General features: G+C 58.4%; 1 protein-coding gene across 1 annotated transcript in view; it reads left to right on the top strand.

The window, feature by feature from the left end:
- Positions 1 to 15,145, top strand: part of Src (SRC proto-oncogene, non-receptor tyrosine kinase) — a 17,016-nt gene extending 1,871 nt beyond the window's left edge. The window contains exons 3-14 of the mRNA XM_033767101.1: positions 25 to 115; positions 558 to 657; positions 859 to 876; positions 6,244 to 6,342; positions 6,454 to 6,557; positions 8,240 to 8,389; positions 9,334 to 9,489; positions 10,444 to 10,623; positions 11,754 to 11,830; positions 12,535 to 12,688; positions 12,802 to 12,933; positions 13,156 to 15,145. Of these exons, the coding sequence (XP_033622992.1) occupies positions 25 to 115; positions 558 to 657; positions 859 to 876; positions 6,244 to 6,342; positions 6,454 to 6,557; positions 8,240 to 8,389; positions 9,334 to 9,489; positions 10,444 to 10,623; positions 11,754 to 11,830; positions 12,535 to 12,688; positions 12,802 to 12,933; positions 13,156 to 13,364 (1,470 nt within the window). The 3' untranslated portion in view covers positions 13,365 to 15,145. The remainder of the gene's footprint in view (positions 1 to 24; positions 116 to 557; positions 658 to 858; positions 877 to 6,243; positions 6,343 to 6,453; positions 6,558 to 8,239; positions 8,390 to 9,333; positions 9,490 to 10,443; positions 10,624 to 11,753; positions 11,831 to 12,534; positions 12,689 to 12,801; positions 12,934 to 13,155) is intronic.
- Positions 15,146 to 20,515: the final 5,370 nt, after the last annotated feature.

Below are 20,515 nucleotides of genomic sequence, written 5' to 3'. Positions count from 1 at the left end.
GCGCGGGGCCACTTTTGTCTGCAGAGCTCGCCCGCCGCGGGCCACGGACGCGCGTGCCAAGTCAGACACACGCAGGGCGGTTGTGCACGGGTCCGCTCAGACAACACGCACACGGGTACAGACCCCCCGAGGCGCAGGGACCTCGGCGTGCAGACTGCAGGGCATTTGGAGAAGGGAACCCCAGTGAAGGAGGACGAGCACGTGGGTGCAGACAAGGGTGTCATTTAGCAAGGGGGACAGGGCGACCATAACCTGCAGCCAGGCTCTCCCCAGACACCAAGTTCACACACCCAGAAGCAGGTGACCCTCTTGGACTGGGGTCCCGCCTTCCTCAGCCCTTCGGCCGGCTCTTCTGAGCACGAACTGTGTCCTGCTCTGGGGACAGAAGAGATGGTGGTCCTTAGGCATATGCGAGCGAGACGGACACCAGCAGGGGCACTCGGGCGCACACGGCCCCTCCTCTGTGAACGTGCCTGTCCCTGTGGCGCACTGGGCGGGGGCAGAGAATGACCCTATCCCCTGGGTGCCGCCCTTCTGACACCACCCCCTCCCCACAGGTGGAGTGACCACCTTTGTGGCCCTCTATGACTATGAGTCCCGGACAGAGACCGATCTTTCCTTCAAGAAAGGGGAGAGGCTCCAGATTGTCAACAACACGTGAGTGCCCCTTCCGTGTTGCCTCAGGGGACCCCGTGGGGGACTTCGCAGCGTGCGGCCGGGGTCCCGCCTGCCGTGCGGAGCTGCCAGTAGAGGGCGGTGCGGCGCCCTCCCTGCACTGCCCCAGCTCCTGCGCCCTGGCTTGCGCCTCCAGCCCTCTCTCAGCTCCTCCTTCTCTGCTTCTCTCTCGCTGGCCCTCAGGAGGAAGGTGGATGTCAGGTGTGTACGCGCTACGTGGGTGGTGGGCCGGGTGGCAGCTACGCTGGGGCTTGGGCTGCTGTCTGCATGTGCGTCCCCCCCACCCCGGGGTCCTGCTGCGCTCTGCTCCCTGGCTGTCACCACCGCCCCAGGCTTCTCAAGTTCATCCCGCACCCCGGGTTTCACCAGGTCCCTCACTGCTCACCTTACACACCTCCTCCTTGATCTGTCCGCCCACACTGAGCTCCAGCTGCATGCAGGGCCCTGTGAGTGCCCTCCTGAGCCTGCCCTAGCTGCCCACTCCAGCCCTGGGGAGGCAGAGGGCCTTACTGTGTGTGCTCTCAGGGGGTGACCACAAGAACTGGGAGCCGCAGGTGGGGCCTCCGGGGAAGGGCAGTGAAGTTGTGTGCAGGCAGAGGGCGGGAGGTGCAGAAGGGGCCGAGCCTCCAGGGGTGTAGAAGGCCAGGTGTCTCTGGGGGTGGAGAGCAGGTCCCCGAGTCCTCAAAGGCCTGACCAAGGAGGCCAGACATTTCTCCCTCACTGAGCGTGCCTTGCCTGTTCCTGCCTCTTTCCCTGTGCATGACGTTCCCTCTGCCTGGAACACCCTTTTTCTTGTCTGCCTGTCGAACTCCTGTTTGTCTCTCAGGATCCAGTGCAGGACTGTCTTCTCTTGAGTCAAAAGGGAGCAGAGGTGCCAGGTTCTGTGCCAGTCACCTTCACCCATATTTTCCTCCTGTTTGCGTCTTTCTGTAATTTCTCCAGACTAGTAGTGATGGGGGCTGCCTCTGTTTTGCAAATGAGGAAACTGAGGCTCAGAGTTGTGCAGGGTCTTTCTCCAAGGTCACATGGCTGCCAGGTAACAAGGCCAGGACTAGAACTTGGGCAGTGGCTCTCTCCCTTCCCCAAGCTGCTCTCTGGGGTGGGAGGACTTCCTTGGTTCGCCCTCCTGCCCCGCTGTGTCAGAGCCCGGCTGGGGCTCCATTCTCTTTTTGTCCGGCTGACATTTGCTTCCCCCCAAACTGGGAGCTCCTAAAGACTGCTCTCTCATCCACCTCATTCCGGGGTAACCATGTCACCTGCTGCCTGGCTTACAGGGTGCCCACCTGTGTTGGTGAACGGGCTGAAGGATCAGAATGGAACGAAATGGTCACATGTGCTGTGCCCCTGCGCTGAGCACCTTCAGGTGCATTGTGTTCTTTATGTGCCTCCAGAGCCCTGAGAAATGGGAACTCTTACTTTCTGCATGTCACAGATGAAGAAATGGAGGCCTGGGAGGTGAAATGACCTGCCCAAGGTCGTACAGCTTCTAGAGGAGGTGCTAGCGGGGATGGCCAGTGCGCCAGCCTGTGTTCTGTGCAGGACCCCGAGGAGAGGCTGGGCAGGGAGGGTGCATGGGATGATGACAGGAAGTGCTAGGAGGCTCTGCCGGGGACCTGGGGCTGAGGTCACAGCTGGAATGAAGCTGTAGGGCAGGAAGGGCTTGGAGACTTTGATTCTGCCTGGCACTGGGGTCAGAGGGCAGCTTCCTCCCTTTAGTCCAGGCTCTTCCCTTGTTTCCTCCTGCAGCCCAGAATCTGGGGGATGCTTGGCTAGGCTGAGGTCCCTGGTGGGGTGTGCGGTGGGGGCCTGAGTCCTCTGTCAGTGCTCACCCACCCCTCAGCCTCCAGTTGGATGGGGCAGAGCTGGGGGCTGGTGCTAGAGGAAAAGGGAAGGCCAAGGGATTGGGGTGGTGCTCAGGGAAGGTGGCCATTCAGGCGTGATCTGTTTGGACTGTACCTTCCCCCGGGACCCCGTGCTGTCCGTACAGTGTTGCTTAGGGTCCTTTGTTGCTTAGTCCCCCCGCCCCCCATGAATGAAAGGCTTTCCAGGGCTCTTTGTGGGCGCAGCCGGCGGAGTGCTGGAAGGTGAGCCTGGCTGCAGTGCTCACAGCCTGGAGTCTGCTGCCTGGACCTTGCTGCCAGATGTCCCCGGGCACTAGTATCCTGGGTGCTGTGTGGTCCGGTGTCCGAGGAAGCCCACTGGGGTCTAGGATCTGTCTGACAGCCCATCCCTCAGCAGCATCTTTGGGCCGCTTTCCAGCAGGCTTCTCCTTCCCTCGTCACTCTGGCCCGGGCACCTCAGGATGCCAGCGCTGTCGGGTACCCCGCCCTTGTTCCCCCTTCTCTGGGCTACCTGGCCTCACCCTCACCCTCACCCACTGACCCCGTGCCAGGCCCAGGGCTTGGAAACCTGACTGCCTGGATCCTGCCTGGGCCCCAGTGGCCACAGCCTGGGGACCGGGTGTGCACTTCCCAGAGAGTGTCTCCGAGCGGTCCCAACAGCCTCCGGAGCTACCACACCCCTGGTCCACAAGGACCAGGTACAAGGATTAGGGTCCAAAGAGGACCCGAGGCTCTGAGAATCGAGGTCACACAGCTAGCGAGTAGGAAGGCAGGTGAGGGGTACGGTAGGGAAGGTGTGGTCCCTTCTTCCCTGGTTCCTCCCTGACTGGAACCATCCGAGACAGTGTGAGGACAGGGCTCGCCCTTGGCAGAGCCAGCTTATGGGCACCTGAGGCAGGCGCAAACCTCCCAGGCCTTGATTTTATGGTAGGGTAATAGTAACAGTGGCAGCAAGGCTCCATAACAAGTGTTCACACACTCGCCTGCAAGGGAGATTCTGTGAGTATTGTCTCTTCTTACAGGTGAGGGAACTAAGACTCAGAGAGGGTGTGTTACTTCCGTAAGGTCACACAGCGAAACCTTCTTGGGGCTGGAACTGTGCTGCTTTGGATTTAAAAGAGGATTTGGAGAGTAGGGAGGCACACGCAGATCTAGTGGTTTTATTTTTATTTTTTTAGTCAGGTCACGATACTGACAGCTCACGCCTATTAGTACTTCCTCTTTGCTGGGGACCATTGGCATTTCAGCCCTTTGGAGGGAGGCACACTCAGGAAACAGTCTAGGGCATAGTGTGCCGGGCTGAGGTCACACAGGCAGCAGGGGAGCTGGGGCAGCTTAGGCAGCCTGGCTCCCAACCCAGACTGGGATTGTGCAGTAAAACTGGCGTCCCGTCCCTTGTGACAGCACCCCCAGCACTAGGCGGTGAGCCCCAAACTCCCCGTGCGTTGGTGTCAGGGAGCCGAGTGCTGTCAGCTGAGCCATGGCTTCTTCGGCCCTGCCCGGCTGGGCACGCGCTTCCTGCCAGCTCCGCTTGCCTGGGTGGCTGGGTGCTTGCAGACTGCCTTGGTCCATCCGCCTCGTTCTGTAGCCTGTGACCTCAGACATTGGCACATCCCGGAATGGCCCGTCCCCTGCCCCCACCCCAGTGCCCCCTCTGTCTTCCACTGGCTCTTCCGAGGGTGCAGCCTTCGTGAGGCCTGGGGGTGGCTGCCGTGTCTGCTCTGTGCACTCAGGGGCCCCACTTTTCACCTTTTCCCTGCCACTGGTTTGCCATGCAGCTTTGGGCAAATCGTTACCATCTCTCTCCTCATTTTCTGCATTGGCAACAAAGTCTTTGGACTGGAAGCTCTCAGAGAGCTGTTCCTTGTAACTTTAGTCTTTGCTTTGAAGCTTTGGGCAAGGTGTTGCCTCTCTCTGTGCCTCAGTTTCCCCAGCTCTACAAAGGAAGTGCTCGTTTGTGGCTGCTCCTTCAACATCTCTGAGCCATAGTTTCCTCAGCCGGGGGCTGGGGCCCTGCTTTCCCCCTTGCAAGGTGGGCTTCGGGGTCAAAGGGGACAGAAAAACTGTGGATGCCCCCGCTGGGTGCACAGAGGGGGTGGGAAGGAGGTTTGGGCATGGCAGGGCCTCTCTCTGAGCCCCTGGCGGGAGCTTGCTCCTGCCTGAGTGTGTGAAGTTATCAGGTCACACAGCCACAGTTGCACCCCCTTGGGGCTCCATCCGGAACCCCCAGCCTTGGACCATCCCACTGAACACTGCCTGGGGGCTCACTGTGCTCTGGTGGGTTCTTGGAGAGCTCCCTAAACCCTGTTCTCCCTTGGCCTCAACTTCTCCATCTTTAAAATGGGACGCAGAATATGTCTAGAAGGAGTTCAGAAGAGCCAGGAGCTAGGGATCTGGCCCCTTACAAGTTCAGGCTGTGGCTGAAGGCAAGGGCGTCTGTCTCTGGGCTTGGATCAGAGCCGCAGTGAATCCTCTCAGGGGCCTCTTGGAGACAGCGCAGCAAGCCGGCAGCCCCCTGCGCCATTCAGGGAGCTGCTTGCCTGGGACTCAGGGCGCACCTGACTGTGATCTTGAGTGGAGGCCTTTACTTCTCTGGCCTCAGGCTTCCCACCTGTATGGGGGACGTGGGAGTGGCGGACCCTAGTCCCCAGGCTGCCCTGCCCGGTGTCACTCCCTCACTCCCCGTGGACCCTTTCCTGTGCCCTTTGGTTGCTTTGGATGTGAGGCCTCCGTGGCTGTCCCCTCGTTCCCTTCCCCAGCACCGCCTGGCTCTCCCGCTCTCTCCCCGCTCCTTCTGCCGCACTGCCTCTCACCACCCCCATCTCTGCCTCTTCTCTCCTGTCGGGCTCTCGCTTGCTCCTCCCTCCTCTGTTTCTGGACCCCCGCTCCAGCCAGACCTGGTTCACATTCAGATGGCTGCAAAGGTACTTCCGCCCCTCCCCTGTGCCCAGGCCCAGGGACCCAACCCGGCTGGGCATCCCTGCTGCCACTGTCCCATCACCTCCTCCTCATGGGGCAGTTAGCACAGAAGTGCCCTGGGCTTGGGACTCTGCCACCTTGTCCCCTCCCCATTACTCAGTGTGACTTTGGGCAAGTCCTAGCCCCCTCTGGTCTCAGTTTCCCCTTGCACATGGGTAGGCTGCAGGAGGAGGTCTATAGTTTCCGGCTAAGAACATTTAGGGGTGACCTGTGATTTGTGACAGGGGTGAGCGTTGCTGTAGTTTCTGGGCTGGTGCCTGGATTATCACTGGGCTTCAAAAGGGCTACCCCTTCTCTTTCCCAAGGTCTCACCAACCCTCAGATCTGGGCTTCTGAGTCTCGGGGCTGGGTGGACTTTGACAGTCTAGTTTGACATCTGTCTCTGCCAGGGATCTTCTCTCAGGTACAGCATTGCTTGTCCCCAGATACGGGGAGCTCTCTCCCAAGGCAGCCCTTAACATCTCAAGGGGCTTTGGTACACCTGAAAGAAAGCTAACTTCCCATCCCAGGACTATGCCTCTGCAGAGCTGGGCCTCAGGCTGACGAAGCTCAGCCCTTGCCATGCACCTAGCTCATCTCAGCCAGCTTTGCCAGAGGCATCTGCACCAGGAAGGGACGAATTCTAGGCCAAGAGCCATGGCCTCCTTGTGCCCCATTGGCTGCCGTGCAGGCACAGCACCTGGGAAGAGAGCAGCACCTTGGACTCACTGATGATGGCCCTTTCTCTTTTACCCCTTCTCCTCCTCAGAGAGGGAGACTGGTGGCTGGCACACTCGCTCAGCACAGGACAGACGGGCTACATCCCCAGCAACTATGTGGCACCCTCCGACTCCATCCAGGCTGAGGAGTGAGTATTCCCGGGCTGCAGCCTGTCCTGCCCAGGGCCCATCCTGGGGAGAGGTGCTTTTGGCAGGAGGGAGCCTGGGCCACTGACACCGTGTTCATCCTTCCCACCCAGGTGGTACTTCGGCAAGATCACCAGGCGGGAGTCCGAGCGGTTGCTGCTCAACACGGAGAACCCGAGAGGGACCTTCCTGGTGCGAGAAAGTGAGACCACGAAAGGTAGGAGCTCTTGTGCTGGCCACTGGAGGTGGTTCTTTTGTCAGTTGTGTGAGCTGGTGTCGCAGGTTGAATAGTGGTTTGGAATACAGAGCCCCTTAGGGGAGGAAACGGCACAGTAAAGTCAGGGAGGTATATCTGAGGGACACAGAGTAATCTGGGGGGCCAGAGGTACAGTGAAAGGTGAAGCTTTGCTTCTTTGGACTTAGTTGCTCAGGATGGGAGGGGGCACTGGTTGTCACCAGGTCTGAGTGCCACCCAGCAAAAGCCTGCTTCCCAGGGTGGGTGCTGGTACCATGGTCCCCTCGTTTCTTTTCCCCAGAGGCCTCTGGGGACCTAGATTCGCCTTTCCCCCCATAGTCCTGCCTCTCTCCTCTCTGCCCCTCCCCCAGCAAGAGCGAAGATCATCGCCCTTCTCCCCAGCCTCTTGGAAAGTGCTTTGGCGCAGCCACCAGTTGCTATGGCAACCAAGCTGGGCTGTTTCCTGTGGGCCTGGGGCTCAGCGGGAGATGAGAAAGCAGAGCGTCCATGTCCTGGATGTACATTATGAGCAGCTGCGCAGCCACACTTGTGTGCTGTGTGAAAGCCGGGCACATGTGCGCACGGGGGTGGGACTGGCCATGGGTCCCTGTGTGGCAGGAACAGTGGTGGCTTTGTTCTGGTGCCCAGAGGTCTGGGGAGTGTAGATAGCTGTGAGCACTCAGCCACCGGGCACGGCGTGCCTGTGCATGCGTGCTCAGGGCTAGTGTCAGCCTCAGGCCTGCGGCTTCTGGGGCACACAGCCTGGGCCATCTGCAGCGTGCCAGGGCTGCCCAGTGCAGCCTCTAGACACTCAGTATGGATTCAAGCCCCAGCTCTGTGGCTGAGTCGCTGGGTGATCCGAGCCCCATTGCTTTTCCTCATCTTTCCCTTCTCCACACTGGGATGGTGTGGTCCTGAGGACCGTCCAGAGGGAGGACCCATGGACATCCCATGGCCGCACTCTGCCTGGAGGTTCCTGAACAGTGCCTTCTCTGGCCTTGGAGTCTGTGACCTGTCATGGCTCAGCCTGGTTCCCTGCTAGGACCCAGGTGTCCCTGGGCTACAGTTAACAGAGGCTCCTGGCCAGTCCTGCCTGGAAGGATGAGTCTCTCTCAGTGAGAGCTTTTCTTGGCTGGTGGAGACTTGGCCTCCGCAGCCTGCAGGCCTCTGTCCAGGACTGCCATAGTCTCAGCTGTCATCCTGCTGCCGCCAAAGTCTGGGGTGTTCAGAAGGCAGGAAGGGGCTGGCATAGACAGATCTTGGGCAGACGCAGAGAGGGCAGCAGCCAGGCCAGGGATCCCGCCTCACTGGGCCGTTCTCGGCTAACATTCACCTGGTGTGCCAGGCCCTCTCCTATGTAATGGCACTGAATCTTCCCAGCAGCCCTAAGAGCACCCCTATTATGCAGCGGAAGAAACTGAGGCCCAGAGTGGGCAACTTGTCGGGGTCACACAGTTGGGCTGCACATTGAGGATTTGGAGGTCTTGCCAGGACTGTTACTCACCGGGCTGTGTCTTTGTGGCTGTCCCTGAGGCAGAGGGAGAGAGATAGGGCTTCCCTGTGGTGTTGGCAGGCAGGACACTGTGCCTAGGCAGTGCTCAGGGCTGTGGTCTGTGGAGCTACAGTGCAGTGGTCACAGTCCCTTTCCCTGGCTGTGCCTCCAGGTGCCTACTGCCTCTCTGTGTCCGACTTCGACAATGCCAAGGGCCTCAATGTGAAGCACTACAAGATCCGTAAGCTGGACAGCGGCGGCTTCTACATCACCTCACGCACCCAGTTCAACAGCCTGCAGCAGCTCGTCGTCTATTACTCCAGTGAGTTCACGGCCTGGTGGGGGCCCCGGCCTCAGCGGCAGACCCTGGCACCACAGGGCAGGGGCTTAAATTCTCCCGAGGAAGCATGTGTCTTCTGCCCCCTCTCCTTCCCTCCTCTGTGGCACCACTGCCTCCCACCCCTCTCCCTCCACCTCATCTTTCCTACTTGTCTTCCCTGACCCCTGCCTTCCCTTCCTTGACGTCCCTTCTCTGCTGCAGCTGGCTGGTGAGGAGGGGGCTGCCTTGAGCAAGCTGGAAGGGAGGCGTCGTGGGCTGGTGTTGATTGTCTCAGGACCGGTCTGAACCGGTTACTAGAAGAGCGGGAGGGGCAGCCACATTGATTACGCCAAGTTAGAGGAGAGGGAGGCAGAGGGAACACCTGAACCAAGGTGCTGGTGCTGCACTGGGGCCACCCATCTGGATAGCCAGGGCCTGTGTGTGCCTGTATGGCCTGTGCAAGTGCGGCCCACCTCTTATCTGACATCTCCTCCTCTCACCTGGACCACTCCGCCTCCTCTAGGATTGGCCACCACTCTGGGGAGAATGCTTGGTCCTGTCCCCCGGATCCAGCCTCCAGGGTCTGTCTTGGCATCTTAGGATAGAGACCCCAGAACCGCCAGCTCCTCTGTGCAGCCCACCCCTCACTCTCATGCATGCACAGCTCTCCCTGGTCATGTATGTGGTCCTGGGGGGTGGCTAGGAGAAGTCTGCTCCTCCTGGGCTGGGAGCTCCCTGAGGGCAGGTCTACATCCTTGCCACCCTCAGGGTCCCTGGCACTCTTTAAGCCCCACGAGTGAAGGAGGAAAGGCAGACTCTGTGAGCTGTGCACAAGGCTGGGGCCCAGGCGGGGTGGGTGCAGACATTGGTATGGTTTCCCTCCTTGGAGGGCATCCTGTGAGCTCACCCATGTGCCCCACTGAGCTCTGCTCCCACCTCATCTCCAGAACACGCCGATGGCCTGTGCCACCGCCTCACCACCGTGTGTCCCACATCCAAGCCGCAGACCCAGGGCCTGGCCAAGGATGCCTGGGAGATCCCTCGGGAGTCTCTGCGGCTGGAGGTCAAGCTGGGCCAGGGCTGCTTCGGAGAGGTGTGGATGGGTAAGGAGCACCACCCCCTGGAGCTTTAGGCTGGGGAGGGGATTTGATGTGGCCACCTGAGAACAGGCAGGAGTCCAACCTGGGTGGCTCAAGGGTCCTGGGTTTCCTTTCCTTTTGGTTGCTTCTACTGAAAGACAGGGGCCCACTTTTAAATGTGAAGTTCCCCAGGGGTGGCTCTCAAGTGTGGTCACTTACTGCTTACTTTGTGATGCAATCCCAGGTCCTCACACAAGGGGTGAAGCTGCACTTGTTCACTGAGCCTTGGGGGGCCTGGCACCGTGGCTGAAGTCTCCTTGAGTCCTCAGAGAACCCCACAATTGGCACAGAGGGTCCCCTCTTCCAACAGGGGAAACAGGCTGAGGAAGGGGACCCACCTCACCCTTAGGGTTAGGGCTGCCTGCCGGGGAGCCAGGCTGCAACTGAGCTGCCTCCTGCCTTGGTCTGCCTTGTGTAGAAGTTTGCTTTTCAGAGTGCACAGGCTCTGAGGCCACCTCTTGTTCTGGTGGCCATAGCAGCCCCTGACCCAGCTCTGCTTCCCCACTGAACCCCACCAGGACATATCTGTTTGCTGATAGTGGGGTGCCTTCCATGCCATGGGTGGCAAGAAGGGGCACCAGGAGATGCTATTGAGTTGGAACTGTGGTCTCCATCTGTCCTGCTGCTGTGTTGCTTTTGAGGGATATTCCTCATAATCTGAGTCCTGACCCAGTTCCTATTTCGTGAGCAGCATCAGAGGCTTGTTTCAGCCTGTAACAACCCAGGGAGGCACTGCCTTGTCCTCGTGCCCATTTTATAGATGGAGACACTGAGGTTCAGAAGGAGACCCTACGTTGGCTGCTCTTGTCACTTGGAGAGGGAGCCCAGAGCTGAGCCTGGCCCCCAGGCAGGCAGGTCCCATGCCTGGATGGCCAGAGTGGGGCCTCCACTGAGTCTGCCTTCATCCTTACCCCGTAGGAACCTGGAATGGCACCACCAGGGTGGCCATCAAGACCCTGAAGCCAGGCACCATGTCTCCGGAGGCCTTTCTGCAGGAGGCCCAGGTCATGAAGAAACTGAGGCACGAGAAGCTGGTGCAGCTGTACGCCGTGGTGTCCGAGGAGCCCATCTACATCGTCACAGAGTACATGAGCAAGGGTGAGAGCCGGGTGGCCGGCCAGGAGGACCTGACGCGCCTGGGGTGCCTGCGGAGGCCTTCCCACCTCCTCAAAGTGTTTCTGTTTTTCTTTTTCAGTATTGGAGATTGAACCCAGGGCCTTCACACTGACCTATATCCTCAGACCTTTTTTATTTTGAAACAGGGTCTTCCTGAGGCATGAAATTGCCCAGGCTGAGCTTGAACTTGTGATCTTCCAGCCTCAGTCTCCCAGAGGGCAGGGATTACAGGCATGTGCCACTGTGCCCGTCTCCCAGTGCCTTTTTACAGGCGGCATGGCACAGGATCAAACCCACAACTTGGAGGGAACTCAGGCGGAGATTGTCTTTCCCGTCTCGCTTTGTTATCAGTGGTTTCTCACCACACATTATTTGCTGGTTTTCTAAAGCTGTTTACTGTTCTCAGGCTAAAAGAGAACTTGAGCCAGGGACTTAACTGTGATTTAATTTGTGTAGTGCAGGCTGGCCTTGAACTCATTATGTAGCCCAGGCTGGCCTTGAACTTATGGCAATTCTCCTGCCTCAGCCTCCTGAGTGCTGGGATTACAGGCATGTGCCACCACACCCAGCTATTGACTTAATTTTCAAAAATTAATTATTCAAAATTCAATTTTTAAAAACATGATAAAATACACCCATTTTAAATGTCTAGTTGAATGATTTTTAACCAATGGATTCTCTGTGTGTCCCTTACAATCAGAACACGCACTGTCTCCCTCACCCAGAAAGTTCCCCGTTCCCCTTGGCAGATAGAACCCTGTGCCCCAAACCCAGACAAGCCCTGATCTGCTTTCTGTTGTGGTGGACTTGTGTTTACTTTTGCACCTCCCAGAGTGCTGTGATTACAGGCGTGCACCACCGTGCACCGAGTAGGGCCCCATTGTGATCACACACCTGGTCCTTCTCATCCTTGGGCGGGTGGTGGGGTTGCTCCCTGTCCTGTTTGCTTGTGAGTGGTGACTGCTCAATGAGGCTGGGGACAGGTTTGCACGGATTCTCCTGTGCTGGCGAGGGCGAGGCCAGGGTAGGGTGGGCTTCAGGAGCCAGGAGTCGCTGCATCTTGCCAGGGGAAGGACAGGGCAGGGCTGGAGCTGGCTCTGTCTTTTGCCCAGGGAGTTTGCTGGACTTTCTCAAGGGGGAAACGGGCAAGTACCTGCGGCTGCCTCAGCTGGTGGACATGGCCGCTCAGGTGAGTCAGTCCCTCCTGCTTCCCCAGCCTTTGCCTCCAGAACACCCAGATCCCCCTGGCTCAGCCAGTTCTGGTCTCTTGAACCTCCCCCTCCAGGTGGCGTGCCTTGATTTCCCCACACTCATCTTGCTCCCCGGGTTACTGGAGCCACTTATAAGTAGTGCCTAGAGTGGGGTTGTGGACAGAGGATCTTAACTGGGTCCTCTGTCCACAGTGGGTCCACTGTCTTGCTGTGGGATCTGGCCTCGGTTTCCTTCTCCGTAAAGGTCATTAAGTCACTCAATACGTGTGTACGCAGAACTTGACATCTTTTTATTTTTTATTTTTTCATTTAATTTTGATCAGAATCAAGAGAGGTAGAGATTGGATAGATGTGAGAACAGGCTGAGATGGAGGACTTGGGACAGCTGGCTGGACCTGTCATGCATCTGTGTGGGTCAGCTGGGGCCTCTTTGTCATGGCCCCTCCACTTCCCTGGGTACCTCTTATCATGACCATTTCTATTACCCTCACGTGCCCTTCCTGCTGGGTGCTGGTCCTGCTTGGTGAGCGAGTGGAGTTCACTGCGAGCCAACTTCTTGTGCCTGAAGAAGTGTGGAAGGCAGGGAGTACAGTTGGCTCAGCTCCCCCAGGGAGGCCTGCGAGCCCGTGACCTAGGGAGGTGAGCGCATCTCCTGAGCCAGGCGCCTGGGTGCTGCCTGCAGATTGCCTCGGGCATGGCGTACGTGGAGCGGATGAACTACGTCCACCGGGACCTGCGTGCCGCCAACATCCTGGTCGGGGAGAACCTGGTGTGCAAAGTGGCCGACTTCGGGCTGGCCCGGCTCATTGAAGACAATGAGTACACAGCCCGGCAAGGTGAGCAGGGAGTGCTGGCCACCCGGCCCTCGGCGCTGTGCTCTACGCCTCAGTTCCTCATGTGTGGCAGAGCCGGGGCGATGCGCTGCTGAGCCTCCTGACCTTGTCTGCAGGTGCCAAGTTCCCCATCAAGTGGACGGCCCCAGAAGCCGCCCTCTACGGCCGCTTCACCATCAAGTCGGATGTATGGTCCTTTGGCATCCTGCTGACCGAGCTCACAACAAAGGGCCGAGTGCCCTACCCTGGTAAGAAGGGGCCACGCGGCCCATCGCTGCTCCTTGAGCACTCAGCTTGGTGGTCTTGGGCAGTACTCACCCTTCCCTCGATTTCCCCACGTGTATAACAGAAGGGTCCTGGTCTTAGGGACAACGCGTACCCTCGGCCCTGCCTGTCTTAGATGGGAAGCCCTCTTGTCCCTGCCCACTCCTTTCTGGAGCCAGACCTCTCATACTCACCTGTGCCTGCAGGGATGGTGAATCGCGAGGTGCTGGACCAGGTGGAGCGGGGCTACCGCATGCCCTGCCCACCTGAGTGCCCTGAGTCCCTGCATGACCTCATGTGCCAGTGCTGGCGGAAGGAGCCGGAGGAGCGGCCCACCTTCGAGTACCTGCAGGCCTTCCTGGAGGACTACTTCACGTCCACCGAGCCCCAGTACCAGCCCGGGGAGAACCTATAGGGCAGGATGCCCTGCTGGCTGGGTCACCTGTGGGGTCTGCACCCTCTGCCTGCCACTGTCGACCCTCCCTCCCTGGGGCTGAATTGCCAGGGATGGGGCCCTTCTGTCTTTGGGCACATGGAAGGGCTTCCGGTCTGAGGGCCCATGGCCAGCACAGTGATTGTCCCAGTGCTGCTGTGGCCACACACCTGTTCTCTGTCCCTCCAGAGATCTGCTGTCACAGAGGAGGATTTGGGAAGGGGGCTTGCTGCCTGTGCCTGGCCCTTCCACCCTTGGATGCCCTAGGTCTGTCTCTCGAGCTGGCCAAAGAGCCTTTCCAAAGAGGATTGACGGACCCTGGGCCTCAGCTGCAGCCCCTGCCCTGCCACCCTTTTGCACACATCTGTGGGTCGGGGCTGCAGGGTCCTGGTTGGGCGGCCCCCAGCCCAGCATGGCTCATCATGGTGGATGGGATGAGAACCACCTCCAACTCTGTCGCTCTTCCACCCCAGGGACCCTTGGAGATCATCAATTCCTTTCTTCCATTTTTTCCCCACAGGAAAACTTGAGTCCAGAGAGGGGATGTGACTTGCCCAGGGCTGCAGAGCAGGTCAGGGTGTAGGTGGTGGGCTTGGGTACCTGGTGCTCTGTCTTGTTTTCCTCAGGAACCAACAAGAATTGTCTTCAGAGGCATCTCAGACTGGGGCAGCCCAGAGGACAGGTCGGAGATAACAGGGTCCCTCTGTCCCTGTGTGCTTGGCTCAGCCAGCCTGTTGGGGGCTGGTGTGAGGCTGAGCTAGGAGCAAGGGGTGGAAGTAAAGGTGCAGAAAGCAGGTTTCAGTTAGGGCGTAGGAGCCAGTCGGCCACAACAGGGAGTAAGCTCCCAGGCTCTGGCGGCAGTCAAGCAGTCAAACAGTATCGAGGCTGGGAGGCCCTGCTCCTGGCCCCAGGAGGGAACCTCAGGTCCTCCGTTCCCCAGTTTGTCCTGGGCATTTCAATAGCTGGCTTCTGCTCTGTTCCCGAATGGGCCCCCCCACAAATCATGAGTAGGGCGGAGTGCCCTAACTAAGATCAGAGGGCACGGTACCCGCTGGTACACACTGCTGTGTGGCAGCGCCACGTGTGGCTGTGGTCTCTGTGACTGCTCAGCTCCCGCCAGACCCTGTGGTAGGAACCCATGGGGCCCCGGCTCTGCTGTTCAGCCTTCCGGTATGTGATGGCTTCCTCCTGGGCCTCAGTGTGGCCATCTGTAAAATGGGCAGCTGATAATTAGTGGCATCTTGCCAGGGGCCTGTGTGTGTGTGTGTGTGTGTGTGTGTGTGTGTCCATGTGTGTCATATTTAACATGTAAGAGCCACCCCAGCCCTGTCCCCGACATGTGTACATTTTTACCACTGCCCCCGTTACAGCAATAACAGCCCGGTTGCCAGGGCCCTCAAGCCAGCCTGGGCCTGACACTGGGGAAGGAGGCTGAGTGGTGCCTGCCGATTAGGTTCCAACTTTCCCGTCCTTTCATGTTTGTCTCTCTAGTCTGTTCCTGTCCGTCCCTATCTGGGTTCGTTTCTCCTGCGTGCCCTCAAATCCCCCTTCATCTGCCCTGGGCCCTTTGTCTAAGGTGTCCTAATACTGTCCTATTCTTTTTTAAACAGTGTTTTGTAGATTTCAGATGACTATGCAGAGGCCTGGGGGACCCCTGGCTCTGGGCAGGGCCTGGGGGTCCCACATTCTATGGCTCAGGCTTTGGGGGAGGAGGGATGAGAAATTGGTTGTAAATACTTTGCATATTGTCTGATTAAACACAAATGGACTTCAGTGTGGCGGATGGTTTATCCCGCGCCTCCATTGTGGGCACACGAGGGTTAGGCTGTGAACAGGCTGCAGTCGGGCGCCTTTGTTCACACCACTGGTGGCTGGAGGTCTTCGGACCAGGCAGCAGGGACACGATCAGACTGGGGACAGCCTTGGTGGAGGTGGCTATGCGTACATCATCTGGATCTGCCTTGTGTCTGGAAGAAGCACCAGGCCTAGCTCAAGGCCCAAAAAGCGTGAGACCTCAGGGGTTGAGCAGGGCTGCCAGGCCCATGTGGAGCTTGGCGCTGTGTGTGACGTGTGGTGTTTCCTGGCATGCCGGGCAGGTGGGTGGATCTGGGAAGGACCCGAGCACTCAGGAAAATCCATACCATCCCCCCAGCACTCAAGGATGCAGTGACCGGTCACGGTCTGCAGGGAGGTCTTTATTTTACATCAGCCTCAGCCCGTGCAGGCGGCCACCTCTGGCCTCCGCAACAGTGCTTAATTAAAAACAAATGTCAGAGCTGGACAATTCTCAGTGCGGTGTTGTTTTCGCAAGTGAAATACTGCAGTTTGCAGGTCAGCACGGAGCCTGGGTCCCTTGGGAGGTGCGTGTTGTGGGAGTGGGGGTGGGGCGCAGGTCAAGGTCGTGCAGCTGTCCTCTGCCACGTGTGTGGGGATGCAGGCCTGTGCGCTCCTGGGCGGCGTGAGTCTGGACTCGCGGCTTTGTGCCCCCCACCCCGGCGTTGATGAGGGATGGCGGAGTGGGTTTTGCTTCGGCCGTGAATGCAGGAAGTACATATTGCCCTGGCAAAAACCCAAGAGGACGGGCGTGGGGTGGGGTGGTGGGAGCCAGGGAAGGGGAGCTCAGGTGCATGCCCCATGTGTGCCCAGAGCTGCGGGGCCTTGTCAGAGGCACGGCTTGCTAACCTGGTGAGGACAAGTTCCTCTCCCTGGTTGTCACTGTGGGCGGGGAATGCACCTGGGAGCTGTTTCACACTGGCCCAGCCACCTGTCCTCTGCCACAGACTGGGCCTTTTCTCCCTGCTCCCTCAGTCCTCCCAGCTCTCCAGCATCTGGTGTTGACATTTAATGTTCTTTCTGTACCTCATGCTAAGTCCCTCGCATTTCTTCCTCTGTCTGACCTTTTGCCTGTGTGTGTCTCACGGCTGCTAGTTTGCCTCTTTGGCGCCTCCCTGTGATGCTGTCTCTCCAGATCATCTCCTCTCTCTCTCTCTCAGATTTTCCTCCCTGTCTGTCTCTCCGTGTCCCTGACTTCCCCCACACATTCACACAGAAAAACCCGGACCCAACGTTTCCCTGGCTGGGCATGGTGGCACACACATGCAATCCCAGCACTCAGGAGGCTGAGGCAGGAGGATCAAAAGTTCAAGCTCACCAAGGGGCTAGGGGTGTAGCTCACCTAGGGAAGGCTGTGCCCACCCCTCAAAAACACCAAGATTTCCCTGGTCCAGCCCCGTCATGGCCTCTGTGTGTGTGTGTGTGCATGAAGGGTGGATGGGTGAGGCAGGAATCTGCCTGGGCATCTGCCTTGCTGCAGCTCCTCCTGCCTCCTTTTCTCTAGGGAATTACTGATTCCCTTGCCGGTGTGGCACGTCCTATGTGCTGCACGTGAGCGTGTGTGTGTGTGTGTGTGTGGCATGTGTGCACTGCTTCCCTGGCTGCCCACAAGGTCCTTGCCCATGTTTTCTCCCTTCCGAATTCTGACCAGACCTTGTGCTGGTCACACACACACGACACACACTATTTTCTCTCATCTCTGTCATCTTTTCCTATTTCTCTTTTGTGGGTTCCAAAAGCTTTGGTTTGCTGAGAGAAGACGAGATCGGCAGAGACTGACAAACAAACGTGGAGATGAAACAGGTGGCTGGGCTCGGCGCGGGCTGACCTCTGTCGGTCTAGTCCTATGTGGCACGTGAGCGTGTGTGTGTGTGTGTGTGTGTGTGGCATGTGTGCACTGCTTCCCTGGCTGCCCACAAGGTCCTTGCCCATGTTTTCTCCCTTCCGAATTCTGACCAGACCTTGTGCTGGTCACACACACACGACACACACTATTTTCTCTCATCTCTGTCATCTTTTCCTATTTCTCTTTTGTGGGTTCCAAAAGCTTTGGTTTGCTGAGAGAAGACGAGATCGGCAGAGACTGACAAACAAACGTGGAGATGAAACAGGTGGCTGGGCTCGGCGCGGGCTGACCTCTGTCGGTCTGAGAGCAGCCTGGCCCTCCCTGTCTCCAGGGCTGTCCCCCGTGGGCAGATCTCCTGGGCCTGAGCCCCCTGAGGTCTGTCGGCCTCTGCCTCCTGCCCCTCCTGCTGTGTCTCACTCAGTGCTGTCTGTTTCTCTGTGGGTCCCATCCCCAAGGGGTGTGTTTCTTCCAGCTCAGGCCAAATCCTCACTACCACCTGTGCTGCCCTTTTCTTCAGTCCTGGATCCTCATGTGTTGGGCTCCATGCACCAAGCCCTGACCTTGGCCTGTTCCCCCACACCCAGGCTGGGCACTCAACCGCAGCCCCTACCGTGGCTTTTATGGGCCCTGCTTCCATAAAAGAAAAACACGGCATCGGTATAAAGGTGAATATATTAATGTTATATATTAGAACATTTTCTTAGGGCCGGGGATGCGGCTCTGTGGTAGAACAGCTGCTTAGCGTGGGCAAGGCCTTGGGTTCCATCCCCATTCTGCAAAAAAAACACAACATTTTTCTTTGAGCTAAAGTTTCATTTTTTTCTTCCAATTTTTAGAGAAACAAACACTTTGCAGGCCCCTTAAGTTCTCATGGGCTGATTTGCTTATTGGCTCTTGTGGCCAGGCCCAGGCATGTGCTGCTGGTGGCAGCTGTTTGTCCTCTGTGCCTGCTGACCTCTGTCTCTGAGTCGTTCTGCCCCCGCTGTCTGCCTTGTGCGAGTGCCTCCAGCAGGGGCACTCCTGGGACTGTGCACACCCTCCCTCCTCCACCCCTCACCCTAGTGGTCTTTTCCTCCTAACAGACCCGAGTGGCCTTCGTGTCTGCCTCCGCTAGGGGGCAGGGCTGGCTCCTGTCGCAGGCCTCCACTCCTCCCTGGTGCAGGCCTGCGGGATTTTGGTGTGGGCTGTGCTCTCTGGGCCCTGCCCTGCCCTGGCCCCCTGCCTCCCCTTGCTCCAGCTTTGGGGGTCACTGCTGTGGTCTGGGGATTTATTTCATTTCACTCTCACAGCTCTTCCCAGAACAGTGTTTGTGAGCAGCCGCTCCTGCCTGGCTCTGTGTGTGTGTGTGTGTGTGTGTGTGTGTGTGTGTGTGTGTGTGAGGACAGGCAGACCGACAGACATAGTCCCTTCCTTTCGTCCACTTGTTTTCCCCCTGTCTCTAAGGAGATGCCCTGGCTTTGCGTGTGCAGCACTGATGTGCAGAGCAGGTGGGCGCGAGTGCCTCTGTGTGAGTGAGTGTGTCTTCACTCCTCTTCCTGCCCCACCTGGAGTGCTCTCCCTCCCATGCCTTCTCTCTGCCACCCTCCCTCCCTCTCCCCGCTCTCTCCTCTCTCCCTCTCTCCTACCCTCCCTCTCCCCTGCTCTCTGGCCCCCAAGCTCCTAGCTTCGCTTTCACAGGTGCGCAGCCTTCGCCCACTGCACTCGCTGCTTGCTCGTTTGTTTCCTGGAAGTCCACTGAGCCCCCGCGGTTGGCGTGACCTGGTGTGGGCCAGGGGTTCCGGGGCGAGGAGGATCGGCTGGGGCCTGGCCCTCCACAAGCTCCCTGCTGTTGCAGAAAGGCAGGAGGCCTCAGGGGAGGCAGGTCCTGAGCCTGTCCAGATCAAGGGCCCTGAGAGTTGGGGGGGAGTAGGCGAGGCGGGGGTGGAGCGAATTCCAGATGCAGGGCCCCATATGCCAAGGCCCAGGGATGGGACAGGTATCAAGTCATCGTCCCTGCTTTACCTTTTCCTGGGAATTGTGATTGTGTGTGTGTAAGAGAGAAAAGACAGACGTGCACACAGACACCAAGACAACAGGAAGAGTGCCCAGATGGCTCCTGCCGCTCCTGTGTCCTGCCATCTCCCCGGACCCCCTGCTTTTGCTTGATGTGTGCATGTGTTTCCTTGGATCCCGATCCCCCCACCCTCCTGCAGCCTGGGTGCGCCGTGCCGTGTACAGTGTGCGTGTGCACGGCAGTGCGGTGCGCTGCAGGGTGGGTGTGCTGTGTGTGTGCTGCAGTGTGCCCGAGGCCTGGCCAGCACGGACCACTCGAGGGACTGTGACGTCCACTAAGATGCTTCCTCCCTTCCGTCATCCACCGTGCTTCCGAGGCATCTGTCCTGCTCTTCGTGAGCCGCACCTCTTCTCTTGGCATCGTTTTCTGCTTCTCTTTGTTTTCCTGTCTTCTGTCTTTGTCCTTTATTCTCTTTCTGTGTCTATGTCTGCATCTCTTTCTTGTCTCTGCCTCTTGGCTTTAGCTGATCTCCAAGTTACTGCTCGAGCACAGTGACTTTTCCCCGTGAACACGACACACGTGTGTCCCACACATGCTCTTCCTGAAGGCTGTATGGTCACCCCCAGCACTTGCAGGGTTCCCTCAGGGGGCCAGAGGCCTGTGCTTCTGGTCTGCTCTGAGGCTCAGGGGTCTCTGCAGATCAGTGAGTGAGTAGTGTCATCTCTGCCACTTTCCCTAATCCTTTGTCCCACTCTAGGGTCATTTCCTTTGCATTTTCTTCTGGCCACCACATGCTGAACAGCTCCCGAGAGGACATGTGTGGCTGCCTCGCTCCGCTCCCTCTCTGTGTCTCCAGACCTGCCGTTTCTGACTTTCGCTGCCCCCCACAGTCTCTCCTGCCCTTTTCTAGTCCACTCTGGGGCTCTGTGCACCTTTGTGTGTGCTCTGCAGATGAGCGCCAGTGACCTGTCCATCTGTCTGTCCGTCCCTCTGCCTGTCTGCTGAAGTTATTTCTGGATCCCTTTCCTGAGGCTCCACACTCTTCCTTTCGTGGGTTTCCATTCCCCAGGGTGTGGGTTTCTGGTCGCTGGGGGCCCCAACTCCCTGCTGGCCTTACGGCCTTCAAGTGCATCCTGTGTCCCCCCATCCCCTGTGCCTGCCTGCCTCTCACAGGCCACCCCCTGCCGGGTGGCCATTCCACAGGGTGGACACCCGCTGAGGACCAACTCCACCCCTGAGGTGATGTCCTCTCGCCCCTGAACCCTTCCTGGGGCACAGGAAGCTCTAAGAACAGTCCCTTTGAGGCTGAATTACCTTTTTCCCTTTTCCTCAGACTTTGGTCAGGGCTTGTCCTCCGCTGGTTATCTTTCAGCTGTGTGTGTGTGTGTTACGCCTCTTCCTGTCACCCTGTCCTACCTCTGCCTTTCCTCTCTTTTGTCCTCATTCTCTCACATGTGAAAG

The sequence above is a fragment of the Fukomys damarensis genome, unplaced genomic scaffold (genome assembly GCF_012274545.1).
Source record: "Fukomys damarensis isolate Sample0158 unplaced genomic scaffold, DMR_v1.0_HiC HiC_scaffold_22, whole genome shotgun sequence".
Classification (NCBI taxonomy): Eukaryota; Metazoa; Chordata; class Mammalia; order Rodentia; family Bathyergidae; genus Fukomys; species Fukomys damarensis.
Note: the sequence above shows the minus strand (reverse complement) of the source record. Positions and strands in the feature narration are given on the sequence as shown.